The sequence below is a fragment of the Egretta garzetta genome, unplaced genomic scaffold (assembly GCF_000687185.1).
Source record: "Egretta garzetta isolate BGI_Z169 unplaced genomic scaffold, ASM68718v1 scaffold38, whole genome shotgun sequence".
Taxonomy (NCBI): domain Eukaryota; kingdom Metazoa; phylum Chordata; class Aves; order Pelecaniformes; family Ardeidae; genus Egretta; species Egretta garzetta.
In genome coordinates, this window is record NW_009260667.1 from 1038136 (window position 1) to 1055458 (window position 17323).

At 37.7% G+C, this 17323-nt stretch overlaps 1 protein-coding gene across 1 annotated transcript in view; it reads left to right on the forward strand.

Moving 5' to 3' along the window:
• Window positions 1-17323, forward strand: part of UHRF1BP1L (UHRF1 binding protein 1 like) — a 49620-nt gene that overhangs the window by 24845 nt on the left and 7452 nt on the right. The window contains exons 10-18 of the mRNA XM_009645627.2: window positions 1862-2044; window positions 2145-2263; window positions 4090-4231; window positions 5049-5242; window positions 7229-8727; window positions 9164-9339; window positions 10771-10907; window positions 12482-12632; window positions 15414-15670. Coding sequence (XP_009643922.1) covers window positions 1862-2044; window positions 2145-2263; window positions 4090-4231; window positions 5049-5242; window positions 7229-8727; window positions 9164-9339; window positions 10771-10907; window positions 12482-12632; window positions 15414-15670 — 2858 coding nt within the window. The remainder of the gene's footprint in view (window positions 1-1861; window positions 2045-2144; window positions 2264-4089; window positions 4232-5048; window positions 5243-7228; window positions 8728-9163; window positions 9340-10770; window positions 10908-12481; window positions 12633-15413; window positions 15671-17323) is intronic.

Here is a 17323-nt window from a genome sequence, read left to right on the forward strand (position 1 = left end):
CATTCAGCTTTTTGCCTTGTAGCTTCACCTCGGAATTCTGAACTCCACCATGCGATGGTCACTGCAGCCAAGGCTGCCCCTGGCTTTCACATCCCTGACCAGTTCTTCCTTTTCTGTAAGAATTGGGTCCGGTGGAGCATGTGCTCTCTTTGGCTGCTTGATTACCTGTGTCAGAAGGTGGTCATCGATGCACTTTCTGAAACTGTTCGGATTGCTTGTGTCGTGCTGTGTTGTCCCTCTAGTAGATGCTGGGATGGCTAAAGTTCCTAATGAAGACCAGGGTCTGTGAACACGATACTCCTTCCAGTTGTCTGAAGAGGGCCTCATCATCTTCCTAATCAGATGTTCTGTAGCAGACATCCACCACAATGTCATCCATGTTGGTCTGCCCTCTAATCCCAACCTGTGAGCACTCAGCTGACTGATCACCCATTCCAAGGCAGAGCTCCCACTGATTTCACTGAAGTGGCAACTCACCCTTCCTTGCCTTCTTGGCCTGTGCTTCCCAAAGAGCCCGTGTCCATCCTTTGTAGCATTTCAGTTGTTTGTGCTATCTCACTATGTTTCTGTGATCCCAGTGAGATCATAGCCCTGCAGCTGCATGCAGATCTCTAATTCCTCCTGCTCCCACATGTTCCTCATGCTGCACATGTTAGTGTGCAGGCACCTTAGAGAGGCACCAGCCCATACTGACTTCTCAGGAGTATGGGAGCTTTTGCTGTAATGCTGCTGTCCTGTAGGTACTTCAGAGTTTATGTGCATGTGCTTGGGGTGACCCCACTTCAGCCCTGTTTTGGAGAATCCCAGTTTCATGGACTTGAATGTAATGTATCTTTGCCCTCTTGCTCTCTTTCTGTCTTCTTCCCTGTTCCTTTCTCTTCTTCCTTAGCTAGAAAGATGTGAATAACCATCAAAAGCCCGTGAGGCAGGAGAGTGGGGAAAAATGTCATCTCTTGTGATAGGCCCCTCCCTTAAAGTTTCTTCTATGCTGAAGTCATTGCATTTAGACTTGAAATCACAATTTTTTCCCAAAGCATTTTTCCTATTTTAATAGCAACCATATGTAGCCATCCCCAGTGTAAGTATCCAAAGCCTCATTAAGTCCCAAATAAAGTAAGTTTTCACATGCTGGTATTTAAAGAGTGAAGTACCACTTGATACAAGTTAGTTGTATTGCATCCTTAACTGTCGAACAGGTTAGTAGACTGTCTTTACAAGGACTGTTTGAAAAGATCTCAATTTCTTTCAGAGATTTAAATGCTTGACCAACAGAAACATGTTAGGAATAAAAGAATTTCCCACTGGGCTTGATTTTTAAGGCTGTGTGTGCTGCAGCACTGATTGAACTTACCTTCTTGTTTGTGTACCATAAAGGTGCTAGAGAGCCAAGACAAAAAGAATACATTTCTGGAAAGGGACCAGGAACTTCTTAGGACACAGTTCTGGCAGGAAAGATAAGCTTGGAAAAAGTGAGCATGAGAACATTGTTCTGTTACTTGCTCTCGCTTTTTTTTTTTGTTTTTCAATTAAACATTTTTTTGCATGTTCTCACATATGACATTAATGTGTCATCAAATTTCTCAGAACTGGAAATATTAAATGGTGTTTTGAGCATTAGTTAGTGGTGTTAAAAGGCGGGTGGCAATATTATATTGTTTTCTGAGTGATTTTGTGAAGCAGTGAGACTTGGTTTTATGTAATATATAACTTCTGTTTTAACGTCTGTTATAACTTCTGTTGTTCTGTAATTGCAGCATGCAATGAGATTATATTTTGAAGAAGAATTGTGAAATAGTGGAAACTTGTTATTCAGTTAGATGCAAACTTTCAAATGAGTTAATATTTCCACTCCTATTTGCAGGAGACAGCTGCAATCACTGGATGCATTATAGTGATGCCACTAAAACCAGAAGTGGATGGGCCAAAGAATTATTAAATGAATTCAAAAGCAATGTTGAATTGCTTAAGCAGGCTGTGAAGGACCAGGCAATAGATTCTCCTCCCAAATCACCGCCTGCTGTATCTTCTCAGAACCTACAATCAGGTACTTTGTTTGTTACTAACGCTGTGATTTCATTAAATGTTAAAACTATTCTAAAAAAGACTGTTCTTTTCAATGATTCCATCGCTGTTCTTTCCTACAGGCAAGGAACAGATACCGAAAGGAACATCTAGGGCTTCCTCTGTATCTTCCCAGCAACCAAAGGGCAAACTGATGTCTAGTCCTATTGTGGTTAGACTTGCAGATTTCAATATATATCAGGTACATTTCTTCAAGTTAGTAAAACTGGAGCTACTTTGCCCTTGACTAACCTCACTATGGTTTTTAATGGACAATTTCAAAGCCCATTGAAATTAATTGAAGTCTTTCTATTCATTATTGGATTAGACTTCTATGGGCCTGCTTCTGCTTTGTTAAAATTGGTGGATATTTTCTTATCAACTTTATATTAGGTGATACCTTATCACAATTATGTTTTGTTCCCCAAATCCTGACATTTGGAATTGGATCTTTTCATTGTACTATGTTAGGTACCCAATATTGTAATATGTGGTTTTGCATTTCATGCTTTTCTTATTGTTATCTTTTTCAAAGTACATGGATTATTTTTTTTTATTTTAAATTAAGAGTTTTTAAAATTTTTCTCCAGCCTCTCCCTCCCTCTGTGATCTTTTGAGTAGACACTTTAATAACTATTCTTCTTCCATTCCCCCCCCGCCCCCATCCCCATTTATTTGGGTGAGTAGTTTTAGTTGGTGGTTGTGGTCCAGATTCACTCTCTTGTGCAGATAGGAGGCAACTGGAATAGAGAAAGGAGTATATCTCTAAGGCAAAATGGAAGTGATATAGGAGGATCTACTCTAAATTTCAGGTCTTAACAAAAATGTTTAGTGCGTGCCCATAGTCATTGTGACTTCTATTTGCTTTTGTTCCAATTTTCAATGCTTTTTTGCCGTATCTCTTCTGGTAGAGTGGGAGGTTGCGGCTTGCTGCCAAGAGCCTTCATCTGGGTTTGAAGTGGTTTTATAATATCATTTTGCATTGTTGATGTTTTCATTTGCCCTCTACTCTTCAGATGCTTCTCTCGTCCTCCTCCCTACACAAATACATTTTCAATTTTTTAAATTGTCATTATTTTTATACAATTTACAAAGAGCTGTTTTTCTAAATAGATCTGTTATTACTTGAATTTCTGTGTGTGTTAATACATAGATGTTTGCAGCTTGAAAACGTATACATGGAGTGAAGCAGGCTTATAAAGGTTATATATTCATTATTTCCAGTGGAACTAATACAAGTAGACATCATCGTATATTCAATATTAATAAGTTGGCTAATTTCAAACTAGCAGTCTGACCTACTAATTGTTGGATGAAAGAGCTTTGTTTTGACAACATACTTTTTAAACTAGGGTACATTCCAAGAAATTTCAGGTCAAATATATATCAAAAGGTGATCTCTTTCTTGTTTCATGCTGTACATTGGAAGGAAACAGAAATGGAGGATCACTGTTCTATAGTGTCTTGATTCTCTTGTGGAGTAGACCTTTGGTCATAGCCAAGCACACATATCTCTGCCGGGTGCATGCTGAACGCCTTGCTTAGCAGTATACAGTTTAGAGTTAGCCCCTGTACTGGAATCTGTCCTTATGACAGTACAAGGACTTCCTAACACTTGCGTAATAAACTTATCTAGCCTATCTATCCCTTATCATCTAGATACGGGATCCTTTTGGACAGATGGCATGCAAATATACCACGTCCTAGCATAATGGCTTAAACAGGAGCTGTAGTGTTTGCAATAAAGATCTCAGAACATTTGAAAGTGACCTGCTGCCTCCTGCCTCGCATGAAGGAAGGGGATCTGGTACCGTTGATACTCCTATAGTTCTCTTATGAAACTGCTTTATGCGGATTGGTTCTACTACAAGGCAATCAGGTGTTTCTCATTGTCAGCACTTTGTATAGTTGGGGATCTACATCTGAGAGCAGTGGAATGTTACCCTGCTAGGGGCAGTGCCTTGCAACTACAAATGCTTAATGATTCATAAAAATGTATTAATGAAATGAATATATTATCTTCTACAGGTTTCAACAGCAGACCAGTGTCGTTCTTCCCCTAAAGCTTTGATCTCTTGCAATAAAAAGTCACTTTATCTTCCACCAGAAATGCCGGCTATTCATATTGAATTCACTGAATATTACTACCCAGATGGAAAGGACTTTCCTAGTAAGAAATTTTTTTTTTTTGTACTGAATAATAAATTTTCTGTGTTACTTTCAGCTTTATGAAGCTTAATACTGATTCCAGGCTGACAAGTGGAAATAGGTAGTGGCTTTCTAAAATGAAAAGAACGCAATGCTGCTCCATTTCCACGGTGCTTGTTCCTGGCAAAGTCCTATAAATGCTGTTTTTTATAAACACGGTTTTTAAGTTTGAAAACACTCACGGCATTTTTACTGACACATATTCTCCAACATACATGTATTATCTCTGCAGTTTCACTGTCTGGCTACGTAAAAGAACTCAATGGCTACATAAAAGAACTCAAACTATTGCAGTAGTAGCTAAGATGCAACAAAGATCTGCTGGAGTTATTTTTATTAATGTGTTATGGGGCTGGCCCTGTTTTATATACAGAAATGTCAGTGGATTTCTTGAGGATAGGACTTGAGGACAGCAAATCTCCTTGGTCCTGACCTTCCTCTGTAATGAGGACATTCTTCTGCTCTACTCAGACTTCTTTCTATTCTAATACTAGCTTTTACATTCAAAAATTCAGTTACTTGCTTGGAGTGAGAGAAAGAAGCAAAAATTCAGTTACTTGCTTGGAGTGAGAGACACTTTAGGTGTCCCCTAACAATTTATTCTTCTTGAGACCAGAGGAGTGAGTTTCGATTCTTTCTGTGATGTAAAATACTGTTGAAAGTCTGCACTCGTTTGTTTTTTGGTTTTTTTGTTGTTGGTGGTTTTTTTTTTACCAAAAAACCCCCAACCCCTAAACATTTTACTTATTCTCCTGATTTTGTTTTGTTTTCTCTTTTAGTTCCATGTCCAAATTTATACGGCCAGCTGAATGCTTTACAGTTCACCCTGGATGAGAGAAGTATTCTTTGGCTAAATCAGTTTGTGTTGGATTTGAAGCAGAGTCTTATTCAATTCATGGCCATGTACAAATTAAATGACAATTCAAAATCAGATGAACATGTTGATGTTAGAGTTGATGGACTAATGTTAAAGGTACGCTGTCACTGGGGAGGGGTTTTGTGGTTCAGTGAAAGAACATACTTTCTCTCTTATTCTGAAAAGCTGTTAGCAAAACAGCTTGAGGAATAAATCGACAAATAAATGAACAGACAACCCACACAATAAGCAATGCTGCTCTGGAAAACTGTGCGGAATATGATGGTTTGAAGACCGACATCTGTCTTCCATACTACTTCATCTATGTCCTAGGGGTATTTTGGGTTTTGTACTGAAGAAGACCTGAATGGGAGTATTAACAAATTATTTCACTGTGTTCAATGAAGCTGACATAGCAGAAGGAAAACAAATGGAGCACTGAAGTAAAAATAGCTAGCAAAAAATTTATATTTCCACTCTATTACTGCAAGGGCCCTCCCTTGTTCCTCTGGTTGTAGTATATCAATCAAAACTCTTGTCTTGTTAGTGAATGCCTCAAGTAAAGAAAGCAGTTCATTTGAAGGAAGGTTGATTTCCTTCTCCAAAACCCACTCTCGGCATTTTCTGTTTCATATTGGCCCTTGGCTGTAGTTCAGGTACACAAGGGGAGTGGTGCTTGTTAATGCAGCTGAACATCGGGTTTTTGCTTCCCTTGTCGTCTTCTTTGGAGTAGATAATTCCCCCCTTGCCGCAATTTGCATTGGGCATTGGTTTCCAAGGGTCAAAGGTGAACAAAACAATGACACTTTTTGATGGTGCCCACAGGAGAGGTTTCAACGGTTCTAAAAAGTCAGCATTTAGAGGTATCCTAAGGCTCTTGGTGCATATTTAATGGAACTTTAAAAGGACATGGTTTGTACTGAATGAAAACAGTATTGAGAGCTAACAACCAGGCAACTACAAATACAGACTGATGTAATATTGAATTACTATGTGTGAATAGCCCACTAAACTAAGAGAAAAGTATTCATAAATCCCTCAAACCTTGATTCATATTAATTATTTCATCCCTCTATTAACTACATTATTTTTATTCTAGCAAATTATGAATCTTTTATTATTGGTGGGCTTGATGTTTACATACCATCCAGTTAATTATTATGTAGTTACATATTTAGTTACTTTGCTTTGAGTCCTTTTATTTATATGAAGAACATTCATCACTCCCATCTTTTAAGTGTCTTCAGGATTACTTTTTTACTCTGATCCTTCTAGATTCAGCATTGAGATGTTGTGACAGAAGGTAGTGTCACTGATACTAGCAAAACTAGCGTTGCCAAGGTCCCTGTTAACAACATCAGTTACAGGATTTGGCATAAAATATGTATTTCCTTTAAAGCTTGTACTAAAGATATGCAAGTTACATTAAATCCAGTATTCTGAACTATTTGTTGGTTTTTAGGAGTTAGAGTATGTTTTATTTTTATGATAAAAATATTAATTATGATTGTCAGGTAATGGTCACAAAATACCTATTCTGTATTCTACAACATTAAGAATATTAGCTGTGTTAGCACATTTAATTGTTTCCTTGCATCTTAACATAGAAATAAAATACTGTAGTACTCAGTGTAGTAAAAAACCCCATTTGAAAAATCAGATTGAAAACCAGAGAACTATAATTTGAGTTCAAAGTTGTAAATACTTGGAACACTTGAAGAAACTTTCTGCCAAGCTGTTTCTGAATTGAAGAAACAAAATACTTCAGCTTAATATAGCTGACCCAAATGTAAATCCTTCATATAAGAAAAGCCTGAGACCCTTACATTTTTATACAAACGTTGGGTTTTAGATGCCACAGCATCTTTAAAAATGAGAGGAAACACAAATGATAACCTGTGAGACTGACTTACCCCTGTTCTGTGTTGGTATACTTGAGTTCTCATAAAATAATAATTATATTCCTTTATTTTAGCTGTCACGGCTATTAATTTGGTTCTTTAATTGTCTACCTTCTTAATCTACATATTTCCAATTAGACTATAGACAACAATATGCATATTTTCAGCTAGACATATTTCCAACTATATTTCTCTCTTGCAGTTCATCATCCCATCTGAAAACAAACCTGAAATTCATAAAGATCAACCTCGTGCGCTTTCCATTCAAAGTTCAGAGATGATTGCTACGAATACAAGATACTCGCCAAATTGCAGACACTCTGATCTGGAAGCTTTGTTTCAGAACTTCAAAGACTGTGAATTTTTCAGTAGAACTTTCACCACTTTTCCTAAGTCCCAGAAGAATTTTAATCTTTTGCATCCAATCTTTCAGAGACACGCTCATGAACAAGATACTAAAATGCATGATGTTTATAAAGGTTATATCATCCCAAAATTGAATAAATACGCATTAAAGACATCTGCAGCTACTGATGTTTGGGCCTTGCATTTTTCCCAGTTTTGGATAGATTATGAAGGAACAAAAAGCGGGAAAGGCCGACCAATAAGCTTTGTGGACTCATTCCCACTTTCACTTTGGATTTGCCAGCCAGTAAGATTTGCAAAGTCACAAAAAGAGCTTTTATCGCATAACAAGACAGCTTTAAACATTCCAAAAAGTGAATCGAGTGATCTTGCTAATAGACTGCAACGTAAAAAACTTCTGAAGGAGTATTACAGCAGTGAGACAGAGCCCTTGACCAATGGCATTCAAATGTCAGACACTTCAGGAGTGCTTTCTGAAAGTTCTTCTTCTGATGCAGATGTACATGTTCTTGTCCATGTTCAAAAACATGTAAGCGTGCAAATCAATCATTACCAGTATCTTTTTTTGCTGTTTCTCCATGAATCTCTTGTATTGCTCCTGGAAAACTTAAGGAATGATGTAGAAGCAGTGACAGGAAAACCTGCAGAGCAAACAGATGTCTGCATTGGGGTCCTACTGAAAAGTGCAGAACTAGCCTTACTACTCCATCCAGTGACTCAGGGAAACCCTTGTAAATCTCCAGTTGTGGAAGAAGGAAGTCCGGTGGCATCAGAACTCTCCCCTTTGGGAAGTGGGGAAGCTCTTACTTCAGAGAGTAAATTAGTTGGCAGTAAGATAGTGCAAGCTGGCATTACTAATTTTGATTATGTAAATGACTGCAAGCCTCTGAATGCTGAAGTTAATAAAGGAATTTTAATAGATCCTCTTTTGTTTAAATCAGACAGTAATACGGATTTTCAGAAAAGAACGTCATTTTCAGATGATGCATCAGATAAAGGTTTGGGAGATACGAGTGAAGGAGGAAGCAGCGGACTTTTTAGTAGAAGTGATTCAGAGGAGGTCTGTGGACCTCTAAGTGAGAAAAGTAGCTTGCATCCTAAGGATTCAGCATCCATTTTAAATAAGAGAGAAGATTCTACTGAATTTTTCATTGATAAAGAGGATGACAAAAACATATTCTCAAATAAGTTAAATGAACAGGAAGGCACAACTGGAGGCTGTCCTAACCAAGTCACTGACTTGGAAACAGAAGCTGCCTTAGAATCTGAAGAGCTTGAAATCAACAAAGAGAAAGTGACTTCAGTTAGAATGTTTACATCCCAGTCTTCATCAAGGTATAGAAGATTTAATACTAAATCAGTTTTCCTACTGTTTGAAAATATTTATCAATCTTATTGGCCACATACTTTTAGTAATGGTCAATGGAAGTGAACATCTAGTAGATGAAAATTTTTAAATTATATAAAAATACAAAATATGCAGTATCCAGCATTCAATGAAAGCTAAAAGGAACTGTTAGTTAATTGATTAGAACTATTTACTTTCAGTTTAAAGATTATGAATTATGTATTGACAAAAATATTGACACAAACATCTACAGGAATGCATGTTGTTTCTGTGCTTCTCTCTTTTTCTTGCCAAAGGGTTATTGAATAATCAGATTTTTTTTCTTTTATATCTTGCCTAGTTTAGAGGGATATTTTTAAGTAACTTCTGTGTAATTCCTTTAATTTGAAATAATAATTTCCTAATATCTTTATATTTAAAAAGTGCAAAGCCTAAGGAACGCTGCCCGTCCAACCTCCCTGCATTCTCTGTTTCTTACAAGAATATGAAGAGAAGTCCATCACAAGTCTCTCTGGATACCATCTCTATTGATAGTATGATGCTAGAGGATCATTTGATAGAGAGCGATGGCAGTGACAGCCAAAGCTTTCTGGAGAAAGGTAAGTAGCTTAACAAAATACTTTTAAGCAATACATGAAAATGTTGTTTGTTACTAAAATAATACTCAAAAGGATTGTAGTGCAGCAAATCCTGGATACTTTACAGCGCAATTTCTTATAGCCTCTCCAGTCAGTAATATCAAGTCTATTCACGGCACATCATTTCAAGGGAAAGCAATAGGGTGTGCTACTTAAGTAGTGCTAGTTAATTAAACACTACTTAATTTTCCTCTCTCGAGGAGAGTAAGAGCATTGCAGTGCTATGGTGCAACTCTGAATTAAGCAGAACTATTCCCTGCTTTGCTTAAAAGCCATTGCTTTGGCTGTAAGTGTTTACAGGTTTGTACCCTGAATCAGTGTTACACTTGAAGTGGCAAAGAAGCTTTAATTTTAACAGTAGATGAAAAAGAAATGGATTTTCACTAATACCATGCTAATTACCAGGCAGATAGATCTGGTAGTTGTCTTGCACCTTGTTCCTTACGGAGCACTTCCTAGCTATTTACTGTCTAACAGCAGGTATTTGTCCAATTTTTGCTCATCTATGCATGAGCGTTTACTCCTGATCTGAGGGCGGAATTCAGGGGTATGGTAATTATGTCTATATAGTCTGTAGTATTGTGGACTTAATGCAGTTGTAATGATCTAGTAGCTCTCTGGCAAAACTGATTAAATTATTTTCTAATGTCAGGAAATATGATAAGAAGACTTTATTGGTACCTCTTTTCTGATAAATTCTACTTTGAATAAAGAATGACAGCATTTTTTTCTGTAGGGTTTCTTTGCAGTCTAGGGCAATAATGAGAAGAATGCTTCACTTGCAAACCTGTTATATATTTGGATTGTAGGAGTATTCCTGCATGTGCTTATGTGGGAGTATGCCATAAAATACATTTTCCATTTTAAATAACCTTTATATGTCTTTTTAGCTTGTTAATATTTAACTGCAGGTTAAGTCTGCTTGCTTTCTAGTTGTCAAGGAAACACTACCACGGTCACTGTAACGAAAATATACATAGCTTATTTCTCTAAACGTAAACCCACAAACATTTGCTCTAAAGGCATGGTGCAGTCTTTTAGGCACATGGCTTGGAATTTTTAACATTTTTTTTGCTGGATCAGTTACATCTTTTTGAAGACTAAAAAGGGCCTCCCTCAATTTTTTTAAACAGTGCATGCAGAGCGCCATTTTGGTTTTGTCACTATATCCTGCCTTACTTGCATAGCGCCTAGAACTTTGAACTCTTTGTAAGAGGAATGAATGGATTTGGCAGTTCAATCATAAATATCTGTTCAATAACCCGTTCAACTCATCTTAAAAAATGAGTTTATGTATGCATACAGTAACAGACACTGACTTGATTCTTAATGCAGGAGTGATTCAGGTTATGCTATGCTAACTTTGCGTTTTTTCTGATGTATATACGGAAGGTATTACAGCCACAAACTATCAAAGCCCATCAGAAAATGCCCATGAAGGAGGCACAGTGATTGAAAATTGTGATGGGTCATCTCCAGATGCCATGAGCGCTGCTTCAGAGAATGCCCATGAGACTAGTGAAGAAATGGTAATATTATTGAATTCCATTAGAATACATGCTTCAGTAAATTAAACCTTAAAAGAGAGCAAAAAGGAATGCTTTTAGAGGTGATTTTTCAAGTAGTTTTGGAAGCTTTTGTTAGTGCATTATGTAAGCCTATGGATCTAGTGTACTTACATGAAGTACAAATGATTGTAATCCAAGTTACTCTGAGCATTCTCTGTACTTGTTATCTCCTTTATAGCCACTGTTGATAAATGACAGTAGCCACTTTAAAATGTCAGAAAATTTCTGCTTTAGTACCTAGCAATATTTTGTAATATCATCATGTTCTTTTATGCTCTATTGAATTTGATATTTAAAATGAGCTTTTTAACATCATCAAGTATAGATAAAAGGAGGCATCATAACTCTGACATCTCTTTTGTGGAAATGTTTCCTCAGCAGTGGTAGCATTCTGTAGTATTTGCAAATAGGATCGTAACAACTGCCCTACTGGGTCAGATCAGAGATGCTTCTTGTCCAGGATTATGTCAGGACAATGCCCAGTGTTTAGAGAAGATTCTAAGAGTAGTGCATGTAGAGAGACATTCCCTCCCTGAGACACCATGCGGGGTCCAGGCTTTTCCATCTGCCTATCTACTTATTCCTTGCTGATCCTTGCCCTAATCAATGCTTCTTAAAGTATGTTCTTGTATTGGTTAAGGTCATAAGATGGAAACCTAAGAGTATGTGGGCCCAAAGAAAGACAGTGAATTTACTGAAATCTGTTGAGTGCTGGCTGATGTATTTTCCTTTTTAGTAATGTTAGTCATGTAATCCTACCTTTGCTTTAAACTATTTGTGGATCACCTTCATGAAAAAAAAGGGAAAAAAGCAGCTCACTTAAGTGATTAGTTCCTTTTAAATAAATTTTCAATCATCTGTGCATATAGGCAATATGGAAAGAACAGAATAAATTCAGATTGTTATGCAAATGCATGTTAGCATGTTATTTTTTTTCTCCTTGTAGAATATAACTAAAAAGTCATTAGAAAAATGAGCCCAGAATAGTAGTAATGATGATGGACATAGATCTTCTGATACCAAAGCTGGCTTTTGCAACTCGCTGCTACTTTTTTTGGAAAGATATTGCAATCCAATAAATAGAGAAAAAGGGCTGACTACTATGCAGATAGCCGAAGTTCAGTAGCCTATCCTGGTTCTTTAACCTGGTCTGATTTAGCACCGCAAATGCTTGGTTGTGTTTATGATATGCATGAAGTTGAGTGCAGCCTTAGAAAATTTTGGGTGTCACATTAAGTCACATCCTTCTTTGTCAGAGTGGGGAAAGTCTGTCTCTCTTTCATGGCTTTTCTGGCCAATTCTGGATTGGTATTAGTGGGTTATAAATACAAGTGTCTGTCTGCAGACAGGCAATCAAATCAAACCAATGGGTACAAAAAGAAAAGCAGAAGAAATGAGAAAACTTCATGCTTTTCTGTGAGCAAGGAAGATTCTCTTCCTTTTGTGGGGGAAAAGGTTTAGAAAGAACTTAAAAAACAATAACCACTGTAAATTCAATTTATAATCTCATTGTTTTATCTTGATTTTTTTGACAGATGTCTGTTGTGGTTTTCCAAATATTTGGTGTTAATGGTGAAATTGACATCAGAGGTGAAGACACAGAAATATGCCTACAGGTCAACCAAGTGATACCAAATCAATTGGGAAATATCAGTGTTCGGCACTATCTTTGCAACAGAACTGTTGGTAAGAACTAACAATGAGATCTCAGTGTTGTGAAATCGGAGTCGGAAACATTTGTTTTAAGTAAATAAAAACACTGTGTTAGCCTTAAAGCACAAAACCAGTTTTATGTTAGTACCATAGCATCCTTTTTATGCTGGTTTAGAATATCTACTCTGATTTTTTTTCCCTGATTGCCATACATTAAAATGGAAGGAAATAAAAATGGAACCATTTCTGATAATACTGGTAAAAAAATGCATTGCATTGAATTCTGGTCATTAGTTTACCTTTTTGTTTGTGTAGTTTTGTGCCAGATATTTGCACAACTAGATCAATCGGTGTATTGCCAGAGCTGTTCGTGAGCATGAGTGCATATACATTCTCTGCCAGAAAACCTAGTTCACATACTGTGAAGTTTTTTTTCTTGGCATGATGTATTAGCGTGCCACTTCATGTCACAGTTTGCTTTGCTCCCCTCTGCCAGCCTTCCACAAGGATGCCAGCTCTCTTGCGCTGTAGGGTTTTTGGGGCAGATCCCCGATGCACCTGCTTCCTGCTTCTGGTTCATCTCCTTTCCCAGGAAACAGCTATAGCAGCTGTTGGCTGCCATTTATTTCCAGCCTTCCAGCAGCATGGATTTTCTTCAGGAAGTTGCGCTTGGTGGTACAGCCTCTGATGCCCTAACTAAAGAACCCATTTACTGGTAAGCTGAGCAGTTGCCAGCAGCTGCTGCCTGAGCAGCTGTTGCACGATGTTGCAGTTGCATTCAGGGATCTGAAGGCAAGAGGGAGGTCCAGCAGGGAAGACTCATGGCTGCCCTTCAGTTCATATAGCAGGCAAGCCGATTTCTGGTTATCTGTCATATCCTCTGTAAAAGCAAGAGGGAGTAAACAGTAAGAACATGCCACCTTCCTGCTCTCATGTGGATCTAAAACTAGAACCTGGTTCAGCTGATGATGAGTATATCTATAGGGACTTGCAGCAGTGCCTTGGACTTTCAACCAAGTGCCCTATAAACCAGATGCGTAATTTCAGAGGGAACACTAATTCCTTGAAGTATGGTTTTCCTTTATATAAGGGCATCCAGGATAAGCTTTACTGAAGAGTACTCTGGTGGGCTGCAAGTCGCATGGCTTCTGTGTTTTTCTTTTGCAGTACGTGTCAGATTAGGTTATCTCTGAAATGGAGGGGTAAAGTACACTGCGTTGGTTACAGTATGCATTATTACTTAACATTAGATAGTACACAGCAAAGAAGCCACCACAGAAGAAACCTGCACTTCATAGGCTCACCGGATAATTGAGGGTAGAGGAGTGGAGGCAATGTCAAGACATCTCTAGTCCAATACTGTTCTCAAATCAGGGTCAACTGTGAGACCAGGCCAGGTTGCTCAGGGCTTTATCCCATCCAGTCTTGGAAAGCACCTCCAAGGGCAGAGACTGCAGAACTGCTCTAGGAGGCATGCACCACTGCTTCATTTTCTTCATTCTTTACATTGTTTGAACCTTTCTTGTTGCAATTTGAGCTGTTGTCTCTCAACCTTCTGATGAGCACCACTGTGAAGAGCCCAGCTCTGTCTTTATAACCTAGTTGTAGACGTTGGAAGGCTGCTAGTAGATGTCCTGTACGCCTTTCTGGTAATTGCTCATATATGCACAAGCAGAAATCAAGAAGGGGAGACTGCAATAAACTGCATGTCAGTAATATGGGGAGAGGAGAAAGAATAGTATTAAAGCAACAAAAATAGAAGAAGGAAGTCTTACTTCATCTTAAATTTAACTTCATCCACTTATTTTTTTCCAATACCTAAGCTTGTAAACATTGGACTTCCCTGAAGGAACCAGAGGTTAAACCAAGAAGCATTCTTTTTTTTTTTTAATTCTCTCAAATTTGTTTAACAGTTAGATGCTCTACTAATATAAATTGATATAATTCAGTTGATTTTACTTGAGTTACTTTGATTTCAGCTATCTTTCAAGTTTCAATGCTTTGCTTCTTAATACAATTCCTTAGAATTACTGTGAATATGCTTTTCGTCATACGGGTAATTTCTGTAGGTCAGCCATCATAGTGACCAAATGACTTGAGAATCCCATGGGGTAATGATTTCTGGTGGTGAACCCTCTTTCTTGTACAACAAATGGATACTGGCCACCACCACCACCCTCTCAATATTTGGTTACCTTAAATATTTTATTTTATTTTACTTTATTTTTAGAACTCTAGTTGAATGTTGTGGTTGTCCTTACTGGTTTAAAATACTGAAACTAACAAGAAAGTGCTAGGGGTTTTTTAAGGTTCAAATCTACTGCCATCCAGATAATGGAAGCACCATGGGGTCATGTTCTCCATCTTACTGTGTTGCTGTTCGTGTTCTTCGCAACTAAGTTCCCGAGTCAGGAAATTCTGCCTTTCCAAGAGAGTACCTGCTGCCCTGAGAGAATGAACTGACTTCAAAGTTTTTCTGAATTAAAATTTAAGGAGTTAGTGGAAAAGTATGCAAACTAATTGTTTTTCCATCATCAAGAGGAAACACAAATTTTTTGTGCACGGTGGTACTTCTTTATTGTCCTTTTCTGTTGTCACAGTGAGGTACTAGTCCTTGTATATACTGTTTATTTCTCTGTAGTACTTCAAAGTTTGGTCTGAAGTTCTGTGTTTGCAACGCTGTAATTGATGGATAATACTTCTAAAGTACTTTTGGAAAATCAGTTGGACAATAGAGGTAGAAGTAATTGCATCATAATTCCTTTTTTGTACATTGCAAAATTTTAATACAAATTTGTTTTCCTTTTGCAACAGGTTCTGACTGTAAATCTGTGGCTGGACCAGTTAATTCATCACCTGAGATTAGTTTGAGATGGGAAAGTGGGCCTTCTGCTGTCATACATTCTCTGCTGGCTGTAAAAAATGGTTTTCTTCAGTGTCACGTAGAGAACTTCAGTGCTGAATTTCTAACGTCTTCCCTCACAAACATTCAGCATTTTCTAGAAGATGAAACTGTTGCAGAAGTGATGCCTATGAAGATAAAAGTTTCTAATGCAAGGATTAATTTAAAAGTATGTTAACAATGAGCTATTTGGCTGCTCTAAAGAAATTGTGTTCTTGTTTCTTTGATGATAAACTACTCTAATCTGGATCCAGTTAACTTCAAAGAAACTGCTCTCATACTCTGGAAGGTCTTTAGATAACCCTAAAACAATTTAAAAATCCATAGATTTGGTTAGCTCTGTGGTATGCCTAGTGGGGAATTATCTGCATGACTGAGCTATTTATATGAATTCATGCTTTATACTTTTTCCTCCTCTCCCAGTCTCTTTGGTAGAGTGACAGTGTCTGGGAGTTTTATAGGTAAGGTACACCAAGTTCCTGGAGGCATAATATCTGTTTCTGTGGTTGGGCTGTTTTGCTTAGTATAGTAATTGTTTTCTAATTACAAAACACGGATTTTAGAGGTTAATGCTCTCTCCTACTTAGAGGATAGTTCTTACAATGAAAGTTCAGTAAAAAAGAATGAAAAAGGTTATAGGAATTCCAGTTCAAACCACTTGAATACTATTTCTTAGAACCCAGATTTCATGTTCTGCCCTACCTAGAAACAGATACTAAATAATGCAAGCTTTTCTCACCACTGTAGCTTAAAATAGTAATGTTAAGAGGACACTCCTGCTCAAGTCTCCTAGGGGATTTTCTTTCAGACATTGAAAGGAGATGGCGAGTTCTGTGCCACACAAGCATTGAATATAAAGATAAGGACACTTCTTTGGCAGGGTGTGTGTGTATGTGTGTAAACAACAAAAAAGCAAACGTTAAGATAATTATAACATTCCTTTGGAAATTAGTAATTGGCCATATAAACTTTGAACAAAGTGAGGACTGGAATAGCAGCGCCAGCATCTGGGGCTAAGGCCTTGATTCTGCTAAGATCCTTCTTGACCGGAAGGGCAATTGCTATCTCTATGGTGTTCTACTCAAAGTGCATCAGAATTCCCTCCCTCCATGATGCAGCTTTTCCATCCCCTGAGGATCCTTAGGCGCACTTCTTTAGGGCCATTTCTGCTACAGGAGTAGCACAAGCACTTTCTGTAAGAGCTGTGGATCTGTTCCTCAGATTTCAATGTGGAATTCATAAACATGAATGCCCAAATGCAAAAAGAAGAGTCTTAACATACAGTCATTTGGATTGTGCTGGTTGCTTGGTAAGAAGGCAGACTTAAGCAAAATGTTCTTGAGAAAGCAGCTGTTTGAGGTGGGGAATATACATTAATAAATGGGCAATGAGAGTCTGCTTGGCAGCAAAAGCACTGAAGCGCTCACTCAGCAGTGGACACAAGTCATGGTGAAGTTACTCATAATGGTTGACAAACTGCAAATCTGACATACAGGTGATGCATTTCTATAGAGTTGTTGGGTAGCAGTGTGAGAGGTGGTTCAAATTTATGCCAAATTTATTTAACCTGTGTCTTCCTCATGAGACTTGATGCAGTGTTTTTTATGGCGTGGAGAATTTAAGAAAGGTTATTTTATTTTTTTTGCATTTTCTACTACAATCTCAGTGCTGTTTCAAGAAGCTTTTGCAGTTATATCTTGACAGCTTTCTTGCTATGTGCTTAATGCTGATATGTATAGTTTCTGATGATCCCGGCTGTGTTACTGTGTTACTCTGCTTGACAGGGATAACGAACTATAAAGTGAGGGAGACCCCAAAAGAA